The 19,660-nt window shown below is 37.7% G+C and overlaps 1 protein-coding gene across 1 annotated transcript in view; it reads left to right on the forward strand.

Moving 5' to 3' along the window:
* Nucleotides 1-19,660, forward strand: part of FBXL13 (F-box and leucine rich repeat protein 13) — a 171,375-nt gene that overhangs the window by 40,968 nt on the left and 110,747 nt on the right. Inside the window, exons 9-10 of the mRNA XM_057732585.1 lie at nucleotides 11,424-11,519; nucleotides 13,936-14,068. Of these exons, the coding sequence (XP_057588568.1) occupies nucleotides 11,424-11,519; nucleotides 13,936-14,068 (229 nt within the window). The remainder of the gene's footprint in view (nucleotides 1-11,423; nucleotides 11,520-13,935; nucleotides 14,069-19,660) is intronic.

Consider the following 19,660-nt stretch of genomic DNA (forward strand, 5'->3'; position numbering starts at 1 on the left):
GGAATTCACTGCTTTGATAAACATGATGCTTACAGTCTTAACCATGGTGAAAAAATGTTGAATACAAATCCTGTCTTCTCTTCCTTTCTGGGGCTCATTCTGCTGCTCTGAGCTGTAACATGCCTCTCTGGCTTTGTTTTGTTTTGTTTTTAATCAGTTTTCTATCCATATTTTCCCCCTTCCCGCAAGACCTGGTATTGTATGGAAGGTGGCAGTGGTTTATATGCCGGTGGGACATTTACCCAGGAGCACGACCACCAGGGCGGTGCTGGTTCTAGGTGGAGTAAGGGGAAGACGGTGCCATACCTGCTTGTGGTAGAGAACAGTCTTCAGAGGATTTGGCCCAGCAGCCACAGCCAGGCCAGGTAGTGAGTGTGGAAGAATTCCCACCTGGTGAGAGTCCTGCAGGTGCATAGAGCACAGGGATTGGGGTATGGGAGCTGTCAGCATGTGGTGACCATGGCGAAAGGCAAGTGATCAGGGACAGGTGATCAGGCAGACACGGAGGGTCTGTATACAGAGCTAAGGGACCAGAACAAGCAGTGGAGGACCCAATCCAGGTGAGGTTGCCAGAGTTAGCAAGTAAAAACACAGGATGCTCAATTACATTTAAATTTCAGATAAAGTTTTCTTTTCCTTTTTAGGAAACATGTACATATTTCTGTACAACATGTGGCACACATACTAAAAATTTATTAGTTATTTATGTAAATTCAAATTTAATTGGGCATCCTGTATTTTGTGTAGCAAGCCTAGTCCATGTAGATCTGGAAAATGGTGTAGAGTTAGGTCCCTCCATCTTTAAAGTAGGACAACAATGGACACATAACAGGGGTCTTCTAAGAACTAAAATGAAATGCCTAGCACAGAGGAAGAGCACAGTAAATGTAAATACCCTTTCTATCTCCACACAACCTTCTTTGTTTTCTTACTGAAAGTATAGCATTAAAATGTTGATTAGGAAATTGTCATAAATAAAATATCATATAAGCCCTAAGAATGAACAAACTCTTTGAGGGAGAGAATTTTTAAAAATTTGCTGGTGCCAAAGGGTGAGTCTTGGGAAATACTCATGATTTAAGAAAAGGCAGGGAAGCCAGCTGGGGACTATTATGGTTAATTTTATGTGCTGACTTGAATGGGCCATGGGGTGCCCAGATATTTGGCGAATCATTATTTCTGGGTGTGTCTGTGAGGATGTTTTTGGATGAGAGTAACTTTTGAATTAGTGCATTGAGTGAAGCAGATGGCCCGTCCCAGTGTGAGTGGGCATCATCCAAGCCATTGAAGGTTGAATAGAATAAAAGGCTGAGTAAGAGAGAATAAAAGGCTGAGTAAGAGAGAATTCTCTCTATACATGACTGCCTTTGAGTTGGACATCAGTCTTCTTCTGCCTCCTGACTTGGATTGACACTGGAACTTACACCACTGCTTTTCCTGGTGCTTAGGCTCTTGGTCTCACACTGGAACTACACCACTGGCTCTCTTGGGTCTCCAGCTTGCCAACTGCAGATCTTAGACTTCTCAGCCTCCATAGTGGTGGGAGCCAATTCCTTATAGTGTGTGTGTGTGTGCGTGTGTGCACGTATGCATGTGTATATATACACACCTATTGTTTGTCTAGACTAATAGAGAGAAAATGGAGAGAGCAGAGAACCAGGGTGGAGAGTCAGGGAAAAACCAGGATAATGTGGCATCTTGGAAGTTGTGAGAATAGAGAATTTCCATTAAAAAAAACAAAAATGAGGTTCACAGTAAATGGTTAATATCACCGTCTTTCTGGAGATAAAAGAAGGTCCTAAAGGAAAAGTTCTTGACTTTAAATGGTAATAACTTGTTAAATCTGATTAATGGATATGTGCTTATTATTAATTTCTTTCTTCCTCTAGATGCTTAAATGTTTCATAATATTTTACTTTGTTTTTATCTGAATTTCCCAAACTTATTTGGTCACATTATTTTTTCTTACCAAATAGTTTAAAAATATTTTAAGTAACACTTATGGAAATATTGGTCTATATGTCCCTAGGATCTAATTCTTGAATGTCAGGCTATAACCACCATAGTTCAGACCCACATGGAACTTATTATATCCAAAACAGTATTTTGACTTTTAATGGCATTTGGGAATCATAGTCGAATTTTTTTAGGATAGTGTCTTCTAGAGCGCATATGTCTCCTTTGAGAATAAGTTTAAATTAGGGAGAAATAGAAGAAAGATACAGAGTTAAAACCTTAGACATTAATTATTATTTTTCCTTAAGATTCTATATGCATGAGAAGAAGCTCACAGTTAAGTTTTTAGAATATCTACTATTTTATACATCAGAAATACTGCATTAAAAACAAAATAACTTCTCTAGAATGTCCTACTTTGGGTAAGCAGAACATGATAATTACTAAGAATAGTCCAAGTATTGAAATAATGTTTAAAACTTTTAAAGATTAAGTTTAAATAGAACATGCAATTTAGCCATGGAAGCAGATTAATTGTTAAGTGTTTTACTCTTGGGTGTTTTATTTCTAATAGAGTATGGTTAAATTCTCCTCTAAGTGTTTGGACGTGAAAGTGTTGTTATATATTTTGACATTTGTTGTTGTGCAAAAAGGAATGGTTAGTTTAAACAAGGAACAAAAAACTCTTGACCTTGTACTAGTAAAAGTTCCATTTTGATTTTGGATGAGGAGAATGACTTCATTAAACAACTGAGGTTTGCTTTTGAACAAATGTGTTCTTCGAGTAAATGGGCGCTTGCAGAATTTTGACACAAATATCTCTTAGGAGAATTTGTCAGTAAAATGATGAAAGTATTACATACTGTCAAGTAGTTTATGATTGGAAAATGCCCACTAGTTATGAGGCTTTGGGAAAATGTTCAAAATAGAGTTTATATGGTGAAGATTAAATTTTATGCTGAAACGTGTTTTATGACATTCTTCTCTAGGCAAGTGCAGTCAGGTGAGGGCAATCTATCATTCTAGAATGGGGTAAAGTTTCTGTGGAAATTGTGTAGGGAAATGAATCCTAAATGTAAAAAATCAGAGTATGAATCTGAGCTCTGGATAACTGTGTTACGGACTGAATGTTTGTGCTCCCATCAAATTCATGTGTTGAAGCCTTAACTCCCAGTGAGATGGTATTAGGAAGTGGGATCCTGGGGAGATAATTAGGTTTAGAAAAGGTCATGAGGGTAGATCCCCCATAATGGGATTATTGCCCTTAGAAGAAGAGGAAGAGATGCCAGAGCTTCCTCTTTGCCATGTGAGGACACAGCAAGAAGGCAGTTTTCTACAAGCCAGGAAAAGAGTCCTTACCAAGAACGAAATCTGCCAGTACTTTGATACTGGACTTCCCAACCTCCAGAATTGTGAGAAATAAATGTTTGTTCTTCAAGCCACCCAGTCTATAGTATTTTGTTATAGTAGCCTGAGCTGACTGAGACATTGTGTAACCTACAGAATGTAATTTAATCTCTGTGATCTTAAAAGTGTCCTGATTTGTATAATGGGGATAAAGTTGATGTGAGCTATAATGTTTGTGAATGAGCCTACCAACACTAAACATGACTAAACCAATACTAAATAATCCCACTGGTAGACAGTCAATGGTGGAATGGACCCAAGAACTTTACTCTAACATTTAAAAACACGTATGCCTGAGCTGCCTAACGATGACTTTACTAGTGAATGTTTAAATACATTCACATTCTAACAGAACTCTATTTTTAGTCTCTGGGAATTGTGAAAACTGGCCTTTCTGAGGCAAAGCAGTGTTGCCAAAAAAAATCTTTGGGGATTTTTCATTTCTCGTCCCTCAATTTGGCTCTATTTGTTCTGATGAAATGAGTGTTTCAGGACACAGGTTGCCCTTAGGACAGGGGTGACAAGACATGAATAGGGTGAAGAATTTGGCTTGCCCCAAGGGATTTGCAGATGCCATAAATTTTTTAGGTTAAGTCCCAGAAGAGCCACCAAGTTGGGCCCATCTTGGGAATGCTGGGGATGGTGACAGTCTACAGCTAGAGTGGCAGACTGTGGCCTATGGGACAAACCTGCCCCCCACCACTTATTTTTATATGAATTACTAACTAAAAATAGTTTTTACATTTTCAAATGTAAAATAAAAAAGACCATTCATCTTTTGGTAAATTATTGTTCAATGAGTTGAGGACATTTCCTCTTGGCCCACAGAGTCAAAATATTTACTTTTTGGCCCTTTTTAGAAAATGTTTGCTGACCCCTGGTCTAGCAATAATCTAGAAATACTATAGGTTAGTGAGCAAGACCCAGGAAATCAAAGAGGTGGTGAAAGCATCCTGGAGCCAAGGGTGTTTGCTGCCTGCTTTGAGGGTCTATCAGATGGTGGACTGGCGAGATGTTTGTTGCTTAATAGTCAATCCCTCCCTTCTTTCTTGTTAACAGAACCTTGATTTGATTCAAGAATCCAGTCTCCATAAGCTTTAGGGGAGGATTTTCCCACTCCTAGCCTCACCTATCTATCTAGTTATATAGAATTGAAAACCGTGATTTCCCACCAATACCCAATTCCAATCTAACACCACAGGGTTCATTCTAGTTTTCTTCCTTTCCAAACTCATAACTACCTTCTCCTAGAGGGAGAAACCTGGCTCCCAATTTCTTGGCCTTTTAACTTGCTTAACCTATCCACCTCTTCCCCTTATGTACCAATCTTCTATCGTCATGGCCACCTGTCCTGTGCAAGTGCCACCCTCCTTACACTCCTCTGGTTCTGACATTCCACACAGGCCAGTCCCTCATCTCATGGATAGATGTGCTTCTCACACCACTAAGCTCCATCTTCACCCTCACTGTGACCACCAGAACACCTGCCTTATCTCTCTTGGGGTCCCCACTCCTTGACTAGATCACTTTCCCGTGCACTTGAGCTCTAAGCCCTGTGCCAGGCCAGCCTCCTCGTGCTGTTGGTGCCCCACCTCCCATACCATGCCCTTACCCCTGCCTTACTTGGATGCCTGCCTCCCCTACTGAAGCTCAAACACCTGCACTGGGTAGCCCTCCTAAGTGGAGATCTCCTCACTTTGCCTGGGCTCTGACACCCTCCTCTGGGAGGGGCTACTACCCACATTCCACACAGACGCATACTTTGTTAGCCCCACCTAATAGGTTTAGAAAGAGGAAAGATTCAGGTTTTCACATCCCTCCATTGCTCTTTATGCTGTAACATTTTTCCCTCCAGTGCCAATAGTGTCTGGATTTATTTTTGTTTGGTTTCCACTGTGCTTACAGCAAGAACTCCCACATGAAATGCATTACTATCCTGGCAATTTAGCAAGTAAGTAGGGAGTGCTGGTGTTACTACAGAATAGATTTCGTTCTCATGAAGTTCTTTTTTTTTTCTTTTCCAGAGCTGACTTGTCTTGGAAAGCAAGGAATTGCAACACTTTAGAATAACAGAACTTTTGTCTAGAAGGAACTTAAAGTTCACCTCTTCCAAAAGGCTCCTCCACCCCAAGTCAGTATCTCCTCAGTAACACACTCAATGTTCTATCATAGTCAGTGAGCAGACACCCTTCCTAAGTCAGCCCACTTCATTTTAACTCTTCTTTGGTCCTTCTCCCTGCTCTTACATGGAATACATGTGCTGATACGTGTTCCAATGCCAATCGAACGCCACAGAGGGTTAGAGAATATGTTTAATCCTCACCGTGAACATTGTACATGCTTTTCTTTTGGAACTTGCTTGCTTGGGAGAGCAGAGAATTACAAAATCCTAAAATCATAGAGTCTTTGTGCTAGAAGGGACCAGCCTAGAGGTCTTTCCTTATGTAAAGCTGAAATCTGTTGGCTGTTGATTTCCTCCCAGGGATCCTAGTTCTATCATTTGAGGTCAAAATGAAAATATCTGTTGTGCACCTGGTGCTTCAGCTTACTGTCGACACATCATAATCTCCACACCCCAAGAATCATTGCTGGTCTCTTGCAAGAGTGTCATTCATTACCACGTGAGTCAGGAGGAGTGCGGAGCGGGCGTGAAGGTGAAAGGGCTCAGACTCTAGGTAGACTCTTCTTGCAGCTGCTGCCATCTTCCTTAGCTGGGATCATATACCACCAGGACCCATTATGAGCCCTTAGGGGCAGAGCAGGCTTCCTTGAACTTGTGAATTCTTTTTCTTTTATTCTCCCCCTATGAGGGGTGCAAGGTTCTTCTCTCCTATTTTGTCTTCTTTGTTACATTCTTCCAATTCCCTTGTGATATAGGCTTTCATTTCCTAAGTGCACCTCACTGTGTTTTCATGACCACTAGATGTTCTTTCTTCTCCTAAAGATCCCAACTCCCCCGACACATGGTGGGTACTGACTGATACATATTAAATAGGAAGATTGAATAGCCTCATACTTCATACTTACATACAGTTTCAGTGGTATTAAGTTTTCTTAAAACTTCTTTTTTTTTTTTTTGTTAGAATGTCTTGCACAGAATAACCACACAGTGATTATCTATGAAATTGAATTAGAAATCCACACTCACCTGCCCTGATGTTCTTCCCAGGTTTCCATGTTGGCAACAGCCCATGTTCCTTGTGGAGTTATTTTCCATTCTTCCAAGTATAAATGCACATGAATGTTTTAAAACTCTCAGTATATATTACACAACAATGGCACAACTCCCTAGGAGAAAGTGTAAATTCATGAAAATTGCACTGAAATTCTTTACAAAAATTTATTCCACACTGAGATGAGGAAAACTTGCCTCTTAAATATCTCTGGGCAAGGTTCCATACAACTAGTGAGGTGTGATTGTCATAGAGCAGATGCTTAACAAAAAGTGTTAAGTGAACTAGTGAATAAATTAATACCACATATTGGAAAAGGCATTATATGGTCTTTTCTATTAGCCACTTGCTTTTCTACTAGGTAGACAAGAATGCAGGAATGCCTTTCATATAAAAGTCTATCTCCATTTATGTAAGAATTTGCACCTGGATGATGGGTACAATCCGGTTAGAAACGGACTTTTGGTTATAAATACTATTCTGTTAGAATTCTCATTTAAAAGTAATTAAATTACATGATATGGGGAAAATAAACCTTTTAAACTTAACATTAAAGATCACACAATGGCAAAACAATTAGAAGTCTAGTTTTAACTATCTGGCCATGAATCACAACAGTAATCATAAAATTTTCAGTATGGAAGAGACTTTGAGAGATTATCTTATCAAAGACCCTCATTTTGTAGATGTGGAAACAGACTCAGGGAAGTTAGATAATTGAAATGAGTAGTATCGCTCCAAAATTCATGTCCAGCCACAGCCTCAGAATGTGACCTTGTTTGAAAATAGATGTAATTAGCTAAGATAACATCACACTGGATTAGGGTGGGTCTTAAATCTAAAAAACTGATTTCTTCAGAAAAGAAAGGAAAGGGAGATTCAGATGCACAGAAACACATAGAGGGGAAGAAGGCCATGTGATAAAGACTGGAGTGATGTAGCTACAAGCCAAGGAATGCCAAGGAATGCCAGCAAACACCAGAAGCTAGAAAGAGGCAAGGAGAGAGCCTCCCCTAGAGCCCTCAGAGAGAGCATGGCCCTGCCAACACTGTGATCTCAGACTTCTAGCCTTTTCTGTTATTTTAAGCCACCCAGTTTGTGATAATTTGTTACAGCAGCCTTGGGAAACTAAGACAGTAACTTTCCAAAGAGTAGCAGTGACTCCGGAATAAAGGCTCAATCCATCCTGAGCAGTGGTGTGTCCATTTCCCATGTGTTAAGGGGACTCAGAGGTGCCCTCTTCAGTGACTTTATGTCTTCATTAGTTCTATTACAGTTTGCTACCCTTAGGGCTTTGCTTTCTGTCCACCTCTTACTCCAAGTTTTTCTTACCCATTACATAAGTCGTTTGTTCTCATATCTCTTACACTCTCAGAAATTTGGCCCTACACTTTTTCTGCTATTCTGTTCTTCTGCTTCTCTTGTCTAGGTTGCTTTTACCTGGGCATAAACCCTGTCTACTATAATACTTCATCAATTATAGTACTTGTGCAAAATTGTACAAGATTTTGATATAAGCTTACATCATGATTGTGGATTTGTCAATTTCTCCTTGTATCTTTGCAGCTATGTTACTAGATACTTACAAATTTAGAATTGCTATATATCTTTAGTAAATTGTTTGAATTGTTTTCTTTAATTATAATGTAGTGACCCTCTTTATCAGATAAACTTTAAAAATCCACCTAAAATACAATACTGAACAAGATGAAGACAACTGAAAGGAAAATTGATAGCTATATTCATATCAGAGGGAAAAATTTTAATGCAAAAGCATTATTAGGGATAATCTTTGTCTTCCAACCAATGAATTTTGTTAAATTTATTACTAGATATACTTAGATTCATTTTTCTCATCTCATTTTATACCATTTATTCTCTTTTATATGTTTCTTTGTTTTGTCCTTTCCTGCCTTTATTTATTGAATTTTAAAAGCTACCCTCTTGCTCCCATTTTCATGTTTTAGAAGATATCCATTCTATTTCTACTATTTCAGTGGCTTCTCTTAAATATTTTTTAACATGTGTAGTTACCTTAATAAAGTCTAAAGTAAATTAACATCTATAATTTCTTCCTGAATAATTAACAGAATTTAGAACACTTTAACTCTGATTACTCTCTCCAGTCTTAGAATATTAGTATTTTCTAGTGGTTTTGCCCCTTGTTTTTTGTACGCCTACAAGAGTCATCATCGTTATACATTTTTATAAGGTTACTGGGGTGACATTCTTTTGTAGGTAATCTGTCTCCAGTTGCATTTAAGGTTTTCCTTTGCTTATGGCCTTTTGCAACTTCACTACAATCAAGACACCATGGTATCTTGATTATCCTGTTTGGGATTTCTTGTGCTTCTTAAGTCTGAGAATTGTTGCATTTTTATCTGTAATATTTTTGAGTTTTGCTTTGATTCCATTCTCTTTGTTCCTTCCTTCTGGAAATTCTATAAAGATATATAGAATATTGGGCCTTTTCATGTTATATAATGTGCCTCTTTAACCTCCTTTATATTTTCTATCTCTTTATCTCTCTGTGTCTTATCCTGTGTGATTTCATTATACATAATCCAGTTTGCTATTTCTTGTATCAGCTGGGTTTCTTCTGCTATTTCACTCATCCATTGAGTTTTTAGTTTCAATCATTATATTTTTAATTCCCATGAATTTTATTTGGTTTCTTTATAAATCTGTTTTTCAACAACAGCTTTTCTCAACATTTTAATGTCTTCATCACCTTAATGTTTTCATAATTACTGATAATTTTATTCATGAAGTTATTGTTTTTCTGTTGTTGACTCTTGTTGGATTTTTCTTCCTTCCTGTGTTTTGTAATTTTTATTGGGCTTGATCTGTAGGAATTCTTTTTTTTTCATGTGTATTTATTTATTTATTTATGCATGCATGAATGCATGCATGCATGCTCTTTATTGGAATATAATTGCTTTACACTCTTGTACCAGCTTTTGAGTTACACCAAAGTGAATCAGCTGTATTTATACATATATCCCCATATCCCCTCCCTCCTGTGACTCCCTCCCACCCTCCCTATCCCAGCCCTCTAAGTCATCACCCATCATAAAGTTGATCTCCCTATGTTATGCAGCAACTTCCCACTAGCTATCTACTTGACATTTGGTAGTGTATATATGTCAATGCTACTCTCTCACTTCGTCCCAGCTTCCCCTTCGCCCCATCACCCCGTGTCCTCAAGTCTGTTCTCTACATCTGTATCTTTATTCTTGCCCCATCACTGGGTTCATCAGTACCATTTTTTTAGATTCCATATATATGAGTTAACATATGGTATTTGTTTTTCTCTTTCTGGCTTACTTCGCTCTGTATGACAGTCTCTAGGTCCATCCACCTCACTACAAATAACTCAGTTTCTATAAGGCCAGGTTTGAGGGTATGTTTCTTTTGAGAGATGGTATTTATTTATGCCAAATGCCCCATAGTTACTACCAAGTTAGAAACTTTTTTTATGTTAATGTGTCAAATACAATTACAAAGATAAATTTAAGTTAGATACCACAAATAATTAAAATTCAAATTCCAATCCACACAATAACTGGTCTTTGGTTACAAATTCTTTGGGAAAATTTTTTCATCCCAGGCTAGGTACTTTAGTTTTTCTTTTGTCAATAAGCAGTTTTTGGGTTTGTTTTTAAATGCCTCTTTTTTATAATCCTGGATTTCTCTCCCTCCCTCCCTCCTCTCTCTCTCTCCTCCTTTCTCTGTCTCCTTCTCCTTCTCTCTCTGACTTAGTTATGACTTCCAGCTTTGTATAAGCCTGGTAACTTTTTCTGCCCCTGCATGGCCAGTAAAATCAGAACCTATTTGTTATGAAAAGCAGCAACCACCTCCACTGTTCTCCCATCCCAAGCAACTATAGCATGAATACCTTATGGTGAGTCTGGGTTTACAAAGATTGAGTCCCTGGATATCTTCCTTACTTTCTTGAAGACTCATTTATTTTTTTAAAACAAATGTTTGTTTTAGAGAGTAGAAAAGTGATTATTAGGTGTTTTGGAGTAGGGGAAATAGGGAGAGTTTGGAAAAAGGGTATAAACGTTCAGCTATAAGATGAATAAGGCCTGAGAATCTAAAGTAATACATGGTGCCTATGGCTGATAACACTGTTTTGTATAATTGAAATTTGCTAACAAAATAGAACTTAAATATTCTCATAAAATAAATAAATCAAATAAATATAAGTATGTGAGGTGTTGGATGTGTTTAATTGAACTAGATGGGAGGAGCCTTTCACAATGTATACATAAATCAACTCACTACGATGTATGCTTTAAATATGTTACACAATTTTATGTCAATATACCTCAATAAAGCTGAATTTTTAAAAATTTAAAAAGAAATATTTTTTAAAATGTTTGTTTTAGTCTTTACTGATGTTTTGTATCAAGAAGATTTCCAGATTTTCTAGTCTACCATTTTTCCAGAAATAGAAGCCAAGGTGGGTTTATTGATTTTCCCAGGAATCTTATAACTTTAAAAAGAATCCTGTTCAGCAAATAATTATTGAATACCTCCTATGTAGTACCAGGTGCCATTGAGGGAAATCATTCACTTTCTAGCAGACTGCCACTTTCATTCAGAAAATAAATCTACCTATCTTCCTCACCATCCTCCTGCAACTATCAATTTGATCACATTATATCAAAGGCATCATAAGTTCTAGAACTCTAGGTAAAATTCGTATCTTCAGATAAAATTGAAGCACATAAACCCCTGCTACCACAATATATGGATTACATTACCATTATTAACACACACACACACACACACACACACACACACAAAATGGCAAATAGAAGCGTTAGATTAAAATTCACATATTTTTTCAAAATTGTGTATATTTTTCTTTGTGTCTAGGTTTTCTCCTACCTCAGTTTAAGAGATGTGGTAATATGTGGTCAAGTTAATCGCTCCTGGTTGTTGATGACACAAATGAGCTCACTGTGGAATGGTGTAAGTAGACATGACCTGAAGCTATGTCTTTATTCTAGTTCTCAAAGCAGAATAGACTGCTATAAAGCCACCTGTAATGGGGACCACCTTCTTCCCTGCTCCACATATGGGGCCACAAAAAGTAGGTACAGTTGTTTCTCTTTTGTCCAGGCACAAGCCTGAAGGACAAGATAATAAATATTATTTGAAGAGATTCAATATGAGTATTTTCTAATTTAAATAGTAGAGATAAATTGAATACTATCTTTGGATTGAAACAAAGCTCCATTATATCTGAGTTAGGCTTATTATTGCTTTACTCAAGGAGCTCCAGAGATAAATTGAGAAAATGCAAGCAAGGTGCTTACTGTAGAGCCTGGCATGTTGGCAGCATTCAATAAATATTAGTTACTACTATTAGTTCAAAAAACACAACAAAGCAGCACAAAATAGTGAGTAAAGGGGAAAAAAAAACTACTGAGCATGAAATAGGGCTAAAGTATACAACATGTAAACAAAGCCTATTTGATAATTCTTAGTGTATTTGCATGCACATGGACACACATACACTCAGGCATTTTCTAATGTGAATTAGGCTCATGCCTCTGTACTGTTCTTGTCATTGCACTATTTTTGTACTATTCTCATAAACTAGAACATGCTTGTATGTTTCATTCCAAAGTGACATTGGGTGGTAGGTCTTAGCCAACAAACAATAAGCATGTCATCCCTGATGACCTTTCTTTTCTTGTTCTTGGATAATTGCTTTAATTTTAACAACTGTGATCATTTATGCCATCAACAAATGTCGGAGTGGTAATATTTTCCTTGTCTCCTAAGTCCAGTCAATAGCTGGCTTCATCATCCCTCCTTAATTGCTACTGATTGGAGGACTAATAATATCATGTACTATGAATAGGTGGTGGGGGCCATTCTGCAGAAACTTTGAGAAAGAATCTTAAAGGAGTTGACAAGGTATGGGGAGTCTACCTCCATAAGTCAATTCAGAATCTTTACATCTCATCAGAGCACCATCCCATTCTTGGCTATACTGTTCTGCTCTCACCTTACGCCGCAATGGCAATAAGAAAACATGCTTCTGTCTTAGTTAACCCCTTTTAGCTACCAAATTTAGCATTTCTGTCTTAGATGTATTTTTAGTTGAAGGCAGTGATTCTTAAACTTTAGAAGGTATCAGAGTTATCCGACTGGATTGTTAAAACAGATTGATGGTTGCCACCCCTGGAGTTTCTGACTCAGCAGGTCTGGGGTGGGACTTGACAATTTGCATTTCCAACAAGTTCCTGGGTGATGCTGATGCTGCTGGTCCCAGGACCACACTAAGAACCACTGATTTAAAGTAATAAATCTCTTACTTATGTGACAGATTAGGGGTGTTACTTTTTTCTTTGGAAAACCCATAAAAAAGAAAAAAAATAAATCCAAATGGTCTGCAAGAGAAAGAATATGTACAATATTAAAATCAGGGCAAATCTTGCAGAAAGCTGGCAGAAAAAGCCAGCACTTCTGTCCAAGACCTCATTGGGTAAAGATGAAGAAAACATGAGCACATGGCAGTGAAGAACAAAGCCAGGATAGGAAGTTAAGTTTCTTTATGGTCAGCAAATTTCTCTTTCCACAATTACGCATTGCCCTTCACCTGCAATTATTTTGGCCTTTGTGAGTGCTCAAATGTGGCATAACAATGACAAACATTTTAGCACAAAGAATAGCTTTGTTCATAAGGCAGTGAGAAAGTGGATGTTTTAGCTGAAAGGGAGTATTAATACTATACTATTGTTATCAACTATACTTCAATTAAAAAAATACTATGTTATTGTTTATCAACCAGCCCTGGCCATTTAGAGATCACATAAACCTCTGCACTCTTCAATTTTACATACAATCAGCCAGGTACACTCAGGTCATCTCTCCTTGTCTCTAGAACTACCGCCTCCACATGATGAGTTATGAAAAGGCCACTATAGACCACACACCCTAAACTGTCTTTCCCATAGTCAAGGACTCGACGTACAGTTTGTGCTCATGAAAAAAGAAGCAGGCACACATTAATGATGAACCCAAAAGGGTTCATTCACAATAAAGTAGGGGGAAGCCTTGGTGCTCACTGGAATGACAGGGGGGCATCCAGGCCACTCTAAGACAACTGACTCTGTTGAGGGGTGGATGTGAGACCCCTGCCCTCCCAGCTCTCAACCTGGACTGGACATTTGGAGTCTGTTTGTAATTAAACCTAGGAATGACCATGAAAAAAAAATTGTAATTAAACCTGGGAATGACCACAAAAAACCCAAACAAAAACATGAGTGATGAAAGGAAGAAATCTTAGTTCTTTTGATACTTTAAATATATCTAAAAAATTTTTACATGTAAAAGATCATTCTCATTTCTTAATGTTTTTGTTTATCCTTTTTAGATTGATTTTTCCACAGTAAAAAATATAATCACAGATAAATACATAGTGTCTACTTTGCAAAGGTGGCGTCTAAATGTGCTGCGTTTGAATTTTCGTGGTTGTGTTCTCCGACTGAAAACTTTGAGATCTGTCAGTAAGTATGTTCATTACAACTGTTTGTCTTGCTTTCCTATATTTTAAAATGGAAACTTCAGTTACAGTCTTAGCCCATAAGAATGCCTGTTAAAACTATTTAAAAGTCCTAAAATATAGTCAGCTCTTTCTGGATTGTATGCCCTGGGAGTTGGTCTTTTGGTCATTCTTATTGACTGCTTTTTTCTCTTTTTTTTCAGTCTATGCTTTTCTATCTATATGTCATCAATTTATCCACTAAAAAATAAAAGAACATATTCTCACTAAAGAAAATCTAATAATAGACAGTAGAAGCAAAAATCTGCCCTCATCTGCCTTCATCTCCCTCAAACCATTCACTTACCAATGGTACTTAACGTTATCAGTTTTTCTGTTTTTCTAAAATACATTTACATGTTTGTGATTAAAAATAAACAATTTTAATTTTTAACATTAAAGGGATCATATTGTGTTATATTTTCTTATATGTCCTGGAAATCCTTTCATGTCAGTACATATAAAACTACTAAATTATTTTCCCACACTATGGCTATACTGTAACTTATTTAACTTTCTTTCTCTTGATGGACATTGAAGTTATTTCCAGTTTTTTTCAAGCTGCTTTGTGAAGTTTGTATTTAATTGTCTTAGTTCAGGCTGCTATAATAAAGTTTCATTTTGGCTGAGTGGCTTATAAACCACAAAAACTTATTTCTCATAGTTCTAGAGGCTGCAAGTCCAAGATCAGAGTGCCAACATGGCTGGGTTCTAGTGAGGGCCCTGTTCTGGGTTGTGGACTTCTACCTTCTCCCTGTATCCTCACATGGTAGAGCTCTCTGGAATCCCTTGTATAAGGGCAGTAATCCTATTCATGAGAGCGCCACCTTAATTCCATCCCAAGGGCCCCACCTCCTAATACCATCACATTAGGGTTAGGATTACAACGTGAATTTTGGGGTGGGGACACAAACATTCAGTCCATTGCATTAACCCGTATGTCCTTTGAGGTACATTTTAAAGTTTCCGTATATATTTCTGGAAATGAGAGAAACAATAGATTTCAAAAAGTATACATCTATGTTGACTTCAGATAATGAGAAAGAATGCCATAAACATATGTAAATATCAACATGGCTGGTTCTAAAGATATTAATGGGCAAAAGCAAGTTGCAGAATGGTATACATAATCCAATACCATTTGTATACAACTTTTCAATGTGCAAAATAATACCATATACTTTATATTTGGAAATAATTTCAATACTATATATTCAAGGGCACATGCGCATGTGCATGCACGCATGTGTACACACACACACACACACACACACACAGTAAAATATAAAAAGCATGTATGGGAATGAAAAACCCACAATGCAAGGTAGTGGTTACCTCTGAGGTGGAGAGAGTTGAATGAAATGGGGTAGAGGTTCACAAGGGGTTCCAACTGTTATCTGTAGTAATTTTTTAATTGAAAAAAATACAAAATACAAAATGGAATAATTCTATTTAGTTACTGCTCATGCTGAAGAAGGCGATAGTTTCACATATGGTGTCATTTTACCTGATCACATATTAAAATATCTTCTTGGTTTTAATAGTTTGTCGGTTGATTCTTTTGGGTTTTCTAGGTAGAGTATCATGTCATCTGGAAATATTAACAGTTTTATTCCATTAATTCCTATTCTTATATCTTTTACTTTTTTTTTTTTTTAGTAGCAAGGATATGCAGCCATTTTGTCTTGTTCTTGAGTCCTTTTCTCATATTTTTAATGAGAATGGTGTTATTATTGTCTTTTAATTTCTGGGACACACCCTTCATAAAGATATAATGCTGTTCCATCGTTTACAGCAGCCATCTTACAAATGTTCCTCATTCAATACGGTCATGTCTGCCTTTGGATTTTTAAAATCATTCATTCATTCATTCATTTTATTGGCTGTGTTGGGTCTTTGTTGCTGACACGGGCTTCCTCTAGTTGGGGTGAGCGGGGGCTACTCTTTGTTGTGGTGTGCGGGCTCCTCATTGTTACCACATTGCCTCTATTGTTGTGGAGCACAAGCTGTAGGTGGGTGGGCTTCAGTAGTTGCGGCACATGGACTCAGTAGTTGTGGCTCATGGGCTCTAGAGTGCAGACTCAATAGTTGTCGTGCATGGGCTTAGTTGCTCTACGGCATGTGGGATCATCCTGGGGCAGGGATCGAACCTGTATCTCCTGCACCAGCAGGCGGATTCTTAACCACTGCAACACCTAGGAAGTCCCCTGCCTTTGGATTTTTAGGAACTATTAATTTCTGATCCACCAAGACCATTCCTTTCTGTTTTCCAAGGATAATATAGATTTAAAAAAATTATTTCTTGTAATTTGGATAGGAGAGGAAAACTGAAATATGCTTAAACCAAATTGTTACTTTTTTCTTCTTTTGCTCTCTTTCCTTGTGATTTGGTTCCTATCTTTAGTATTTTGTTTGGATTTTTTTCTCTTTTTTGGTATGTGTATCTATCATAGATTTTTGGTTTGTTGTTACCATAAGGTGTATATATATATATATATATCAATCTTTATACATATTTGATTATTTTAAGTTGCTAATCTCAAGTTTAAATGCATTTTTAAAATCCTGCTTTTTTTACTCCCCCAAGTTTAATGTTTTTGACATCATAGTTTACATCTTTTGTGTAGCTCTTAACTACTTACTGTTGGTATAGACGATTTTACTACCTTTGTCTTTTAAATTTTCTATTAGCTTTATAAGTGGTTGATGTACTACCTTTACTGTGTATTTGCCTTTACCGGTGAGATTTTTTCCTTTTGTAATTTTCATATTTCTTATTGTGGCCTTTTCTTTTCCACTTAGTGAAGTTCCTTTAACATTTCTTGTAAACCCAGTTTCTTTCAGCTTTTGCTTGTCTGTAAAACTCTTGATCTTTTCTTTGAATCTGAATGACAGTCTTGCTGATAGATTATGCTTTTTCCTTTTATCATTTAAAAAATATCATGCCACTCCCTTCTGGCATGCAGAGTTTCTGCTGAAAAGGCAGCTGATGGTCTTATGGGAGTTCCCTTGTTGCTTTTCCCAGGCTGCTTTTAAGAGTCTCTCTTTAATTTTTGTCATTTTAATTATAGTGTGTCTTAGTGTGGACCTCTGAGTTCATCTTGTTTGGGATTTTTGGTGCTTCCTGGATCTGGATGTCTGTTTCCTTTCCCGGGTTAGGGAAGTTTTCAGCTATTATGTCTTTAAATAACTTTTCTGCCCTTTTCTCTTTTCTCCTTCTGGGACCCCTATAATGCAAATGTTAGTACACTTCATGTTGTTCCAGAAGTCTCTTAAAATATACTCATTTCTTAAAATTCTTTTTTCTTTTTTTTGTTCAGATTGGGTGACTTCCACTACTCTGTCTTCCAGTTCTGTTCCTCTGTATCATCGAATTTACGGTTGACTCCTCCTAGTGTATTTTTTATTTCAGCTATTGTATTCCTCATCTCTGTTTGGTTCTTTATTTTCTAACTCTTTGTTAAACTTCTCACTGTGTTCATCCATTCTTCTCCAAATTCATTGAGCATCTCTATGATCATTAACTTGAATCCTTTATTGGATAGATTGTTCATCTCTACTTAGTTCTTTTTTAAAAAATATGTTTATTTATTTTTATTGGCTGCGCTGTCTTTGTTGTTGCATGTGGACTTTCTCTAGTTGCGGAGAGCAGGGGCTACTCTTTGTTGTGGTGTTCAGGCTTCTCATTGCAGTGGCTTCTCTTTTGCGGAGCATGGGGTCTAGGCGTGCAGGCTTCAGTAGTTGTGGCACGCAGGCTCTAGAATGCAGGCTGAGTAACTGTGGTGCATGGGCTTAGTTGCTCCACGGCCTGTGGGATCTTCCCAGGCCAGGAATCAAATCCGTGTCCCCTGCATTGGCAGGCGGATTCTTAACCACTGCACCACTGTCAACTTAAAAAAAATGCACAACGTGAGAGTTATGAGTTGACACCACCATGGAAATATCCACTTAGTTCTTCTTCTGGAGTTTTATCTTGTTCCTTCATTTGGAATATATTCCTCTGTCATCTCATTTTGCCTAATTCTCTGTTTTTATTTCTATGTGTTTGGTAAGTTGGTTACATTTCCCCATCTTAGAGAAGTGGCCTTATGCAGGAGATGTCCTATGGGGCCGAGCAACACACTCCCCTCTGGTCACCAGAGCTAAATGCTCTAGGGCTGCCCTCAATGTGGGCCGGATGGGTCCTTCTGCTGTGGCAGGGACGACTACCGTGGGCAGTCTAGTGGGCGTGGCTAGCCCCTGGTCTGGTTGATTGCCAGCACCTGTCTAGTTCAGTGGCTGCTGGCCCTCTGGGTCAGCTGTGAGGCCTGGGAGGTTCTGGGGCTGGTGTCCAGCAGCTGATGGGTGGGGCCAGTTCCCAGGGCTGCTGGCTGCAGGCCTTAGGAGGTACCTGGTTGCCATAGATTATTTAAGAAAATTACTGTTCATTCCAACAACCTTGAGTGTATCAAAGATAAAAAAACAATCTCAGAGATGTTTCAGCTTTTCCATTTCCCTCCCCGCGCCCCCCCCTCCACCCCCCGCTAAGGTCAATTGATTTATTGATGTGTCTAAAGTTACACACATTTCTGGTAAGAAGTTTGACTTTCTCACTTTCTGTTAGACTGAGGATAAATATTGGCTAAACTTTTGGGCTGTTTGGCTGAGTAGCCACTAGAGTTGTAATCCTTAACTACAAAAATTTTAGAAGGAAATTAACTTTAAAATATTTTCTTAAAATGTTTGAAAGACAGATGAGGGCATGGCTGGGAAATGCTTGTTATAATAGTGTGACAGTTAAGTATGCAGAGTATATGCTGAAACACTTCAGCATACATTTGGCAAGGGTACACATAGTGATTTCTAAGTTCAGCAGTTGTTGGACCTGAGCAAAACAGATACATTAGGGGTGAGAAGCCCCATTTGTCTGCAGTTTTTCTCCACCCATTCAATGATCGGCAAGATGATAGCAGTTCAGAAAAAGCTTGACTGTAAATATTCCTAAAGTTGCATGTTTATATTTCTGGAATTCATAGGCTACAATATTGAAATTTTTTGAATAGAATTTATGAAGTAATTTTCTAGTTTTACCGCTATATTCATGTTATTATTACTCATTCTCTCATTGGTACTGATTTGTTACACTGTTGATCGATACATATTACATCTCCCCATCCATTCACCAACACTCCACCTCCTGCAGAAAGAAGCCCCAACTCTCACAGAATTTAGGCAAGTAGATTCTCATTACTGAATTCCTTCTATTTGCCAGAGCAGGAGACTTGTTCAGATGTCTCAGAAACAGATGTTAATTGATCCAGGGTGTAAACTCCAGAAGAGGGGATGGTTAGTAAATGAATAATCTGAACTGTTTAATGTTAATTATCTTTCCCAAATAATTAAGAATTAGGTCAGAGCTGACTCAGGCTTAAGAATCAGGAGAACTCAGCTTGTAGTAAATCTTATTTACTTCAGAAAAATCAGAGAACTTAGAACTAGTTGAAAAAAACACTTGATTTGATAAAAACTCAAGTGATGTTTAAACATATATGTTCAAATATGTAAATCTCAGGATTGT

This window comes from Hippopotamus amphibius, chromosome 4 (assembly GCF_030028045.1).
Source record: "Hippopotamus amphibius kiboko isolate mHipAmp2 chromosome 4, mHipAmp2.hap2, whole genome shotgun sequence".
Taxonomy (NCBI): domain Eukaryota; kingdom Metazoa; phylum Chordata; class Mammalia; order Artiodactyla; family Hippopotamidae; genus Hippopotamus; species Hippopotamus amphibius.